Here is a 4129-nt window from a genome sequence, read left to right as displayed (position 1 = left end):
ACTTTAAACTTTTGCTCTCAACTATGGATGTCCCACAAAACATCCCTATTCTTTACACGTTTTCTCGACAATACCCCGACATCGTTACTTTCAAAATGTGAAATGACCCGTCCTTTTTTTTGTGGAAAACAAGGAGATATTTCAGTTGGAAAAAAAAACCTCCCAACCAGTGGAAAAAAGAGAGCCCTCAGTTCCATTAGATAGTGTTGAGATTTCTTTCTCAAGCCATTCCTAACCCACTACCTAGCTGTGCAGTGCAGAGAGAGACCCGATTCCCCTCTACTTTTACCTTAAAAAAAGCAACAAAAATTAGCATGAGATAGTGTATATTTACTCTGAGCTCAATATATTCCAACTTAACGCTGACTGCTCAACTGATGGACACCCGCACGTGGCAAGAGGTCCCCACCTGCACACAGCCAACGTGTAAAAGCCCCCCACCCACTTGTCACTCCACCAACACTGACCTCTCCCTCTCGCCCGCCAACACCCGGTCCCACCCCAGCATCCATCTAAGCACGCATTTTCGCGGAACGCGTCCCATTCACGGGCACCAGAAAACTGACCCATATTCGAACCCAAACGTTTGACCCAAACGAAGAAACGTTGACTAACGGGAGTACATGTGAAATGTCTCCCTCCTATTACATAATGAGCTGGTCATCATTAATAATATCCAGCTCATTATGTAATTATAGGAGGGGAACATCTCACATGCTCATGTTGATCCTATATTTTGGATCCCTGTAGCAAAGCTCTTACCCCCACCTAAAAACCGTTAAGGAAAATAGACACATCGAAAGGGGCTTTTTGTAAATGTCGTCACCTTGCCGTCGTACTCTCGCCGAGAGAGAACCTCGGGTGCAATATACGCCGGCGTCCCCACCGTAGATTTGGGCCTCGAGTGGAGCACAGACGACTGTTTCAACAAATCAAATTTTTTTTTTTCATTTCAGCACCACACGATTTAGCAAATTACACAATTTTGCGCTCTGAGAAGAAATTATCAGTAGAGACCTTGGAGTATCCGAAATCGCAAATCTTGAGCCTGGGCGCCGGGCTCCCATCGAGCAGGGTGTTCTCCAGCTTCAAATCTCTATGACATATTTGCTAATTTTCGCAAAAAAAAAAGGCAAAAAATATTGTTTAGTTAAGGACAAATTTTGAAAAGCAACTCATTTACAAAATAATTATAAAAACGAACTCTTTGAAACTTATTTGTCAAAAGCAACTCAGTTTCAACCAACTGATCGAAACTAGGTCATTTTTGACAAAAAAAATATCAAAAAAAATATCAAATTTCACGGGAAACACCAAACTTGTTATGTAAAAAACTTTCGTGAATTTTGGTATTTTATTTCATAAAAAACGACCCGGTTTCAGCCAACACGCTTTTGTTAAATAAGTTTCAAATAGATCGTTTTTAATGAATAAGTTTGAAAATATGTTGGTTTTCAAATTTTGTCTTTTAATTACCTGTAAATAGTAAATTTATTAGGAGGTTTTTGTCAGTTTATGTACCATGAAGTGGCAGTAGCTGACTCCGCAAATAAGCTGCTGGAAAAAATAACGCGCCTAAAAAAACAAAAAAAAAATATATACCGTTAATTCTCACAACTCTTTCCAATTTTACAAAAAATAATGATAATTATGCAGAAAAGGACCTCATCTTCGCTAAATCTCCCGGCGTTGCAGATCCTCTCGAAAAGCTCGCCGCCGCCGGCGTACTCCATCACGATCGCCAGGTGCGTCGGCGTCAGCACGACCTTCAAAAAATCCAACAGACGATACCATGAAGTGGCAGTAGCTGACTCCGCAAATAAGCTGCTGGAAAAAATAACGCGCCTAAAAAAACAAAAAAAAAATATATACCGTTAATTCTCACAACTCTTTCCAATTTTACAAAAAATAATGATAATTATGCAGAAAAGGACCTCATCTTCGCTAAATCTCCCGGCGTTGCAGATCCTCTCGAAAAGCTCGCCGCCGCCGGCGTACTCCATCACGATCGCCAGGTGCGTCGGCGTCAGCACGACCTTCAATAAATCCAACAGAAGATTCAAAAAAAAAAAAAAAAAACCCCGAAAAATCGCGGAATCGCATCTCTAACTAAACCCTAGCTCCAAATTAACCTCTTTGAACCGGATTATGTTCGGGTGCCGCAGCGACCGGTGGTTGATGATCTCCCGCGCCACATTCTCGTCAACCTGAAACCACAAAAGCCGAGGTCAGATCGAGAACCGTACGTACGGCCGGGATTTTTTGACCCGACGAGATCCAGACCTTGTGGCCCCTCTCGATGTACTTCACGGCGACGAGCTCCCTGGTCCCCTTGTTCCTCATCAGCCTCGCCACCCCGAAGTTCCCCGATCCGATGTCCCTCACGAGCTCGTACCTCTCCATCGCCGGCCCTAGCTAGCTCATTCGAGGAAAGCTAGGGTTTTTATGGGCGGAGGGCTGCGCTGGGAATCGAGGCACGTGGGATCACCGCTGCTGGTTTCTGGTGACGACGATGATGGTGACGATGATTTCGGACGATTTCTTTATATTATTATTTTGTTGCTTTGTGTTTTTTTTTCTTTTGCGGTTTTTTTTTTTTAAATCGTTTAATTTTGGGTTTGTTTTGATCTGAGAACGAGGGTTTCGTTGCTGTTTCTTGAGAGGGTTGGGAGAACCGTGGGAATATTTGAGGTTTTGGAGAACGACGGGAGTATTTGATGGGGGTGGGGCCCATGAGGAGTATTTATAAGGCTAAATATCAGCAAACACCCTCAACCTTGGAAGATTAACAGAAAAACCCCCATAACTTGCGAAACATCAGAAATTATCAGAAAAGGCCCTTTAACTTTAAATTTTTTAGTGGAAAATCCCTTTAACTTCGACAGTTTATCATAAAACCCGGTAGGAGCGACGCTTTTAGGGGCTTTTTGGCTTTTAGGGGGTTCTCTTATGCATCTCAAAGTTAAAAGGGTTTTCCTAAGAACCCCTAAACTTAAGGGGCTTTTCTGGTATTTTTAAAGTTGCGGGGGTTGTCATCCGTAGTTAAAGGGTTTTTTTTCCCTGATATTTAGCCTATTTATAAAGCTGCTACATTTGTGAGAGCTCTTAATTTGTTTTTGGGTAAAATTCACAAAATCACGTTAACCTTTGGGGTTTTTGCACAAAAGCACGTGGCCTTATAAATTTTAGTGTAATCCTTCTGGACTTTCAAAATTCTACTGAATTTATGGTTAGGATTAGAAAATCTTATGAAGGAGAATTATGGTGAGAGTTGTGATTTTCTAACATGCCCTTATAGATTGAAAGCCTCTTTAGGACAGAACCCCCAACCCAACTCATGCAATGCAAAGGTACCAATTTTGTTTAAAAAATTTGCTTTTATTCGTGGTAATTAGATTCGAACTTTGGATTACTCTAATACCATGTTAAAATCCACAACCAATTATACCTGTTGTAGTGCTTCAATTATTGAGTAATAATCTCCATTCAATAGCAGACAAGTGTCCCGCATTAACTACCTAATTAAATCAATTCACCAGTTCGAGGTAACCAAAGTCCCCAGCCCGCCATAGGTCATCACCCGGCCCGTGATATACGTGGGTCACAGGTCGGGCTGGGTCCAACTCCAAACCCAAGACTAGAGAAATAAGCCCGACCCACCATCGACCCGGCCCGGCCTAGCCCGACCCGACCCCGAATTTTATAATTATTAGTTTTCAGTTTTTAATTAACATTTTTTTTCTTTTTTTCCTCTTGTATTTGTAATTTAAATTTAAACTAAAGGAAAATTATTAACATTCTGTGCACGTTTGTCTTTATTTGAAGTCCGAACTATGTATATCTTTGTATTTGTAATGTTTTTCTCTGTAATGTTTATCTTTGTACAATGTGTGTGTATATATATCATTTTAAATAAAGAATTAAATAGAACAAATACTTTAAATATAATCTAATAGATACTAATACAAAGTTAATATAGTTTAGAAATTAAAAACAAAAAATTAGAAAAAGTTAAAAACCCCGTGGGCCGCGGGCCAAACCCGACCCGACCCGTCCCTAGGGGGTCATGGGTCGGATCGGGTCTAATTCTAGGCCGGGATCAGAGAAATTGGCTCGGCCCACTCTAAAC

General features: G+C 41.1%; 1 protein-coding gene across 3 annotated transcripts in view; it reads right to left on the bottom strand.

Moving 5' to 3' along the window:
- Nucleotides 1-2717, bottom strand: part of LOC109825214 (serine/threonine-protein kinase SAPK7-like) — a 5074-nt gene extending 2357 nt beyond the window's left edge. The window contains exons 1-6 of one of the 3 annotated variants that reach the window (XM_020391996.1): nucleotides 2284-2717; nucleotides 2133-2207; nucleotides 1935-2036; nucleotides 1792-1845; nucleotides 1018-1110; nucleotides 827-919 (exon numbers count right to left, since the gene is read on the bottom strand). In XM_020391996.1, the coding sequence (XP_020247585.1) occupies nucleotides 827-919; nucleotides 1018-1110; nucleotides 1792-1845; nucleotides 1935-2036; nucleotides 2133-2207; nucleotides 2284-2403 (537 nt within the window). In that variant the 5' untranslated portion in view covers nucleotides 2404-2717. The other 2 variants (XM_020391997.1, XM_020391999.1) reach the window with 2 other exon arrangements.

The sequence above is a fragment of the Asparagus officinalis genome, chromosome 10, assembly GCF_001876935.1.
Source record: "Asparagus officinalis chromosome 10, Aspof.V1, whole genome shotgun sequence".
In the NCBI taxonomy this organism is placed as follows: Eukaryota; Viridiplantae; Streptophyta; class Magnoliopsida; order Asparagales; family Asparagaceae; genus Asparagus; species Asparagus officinalis.
The sequence above is the reverse complement of the archived record's forward strand: the minus strand, read 5'-3'. Positions and strand labels throughout refer to the sequence as shown.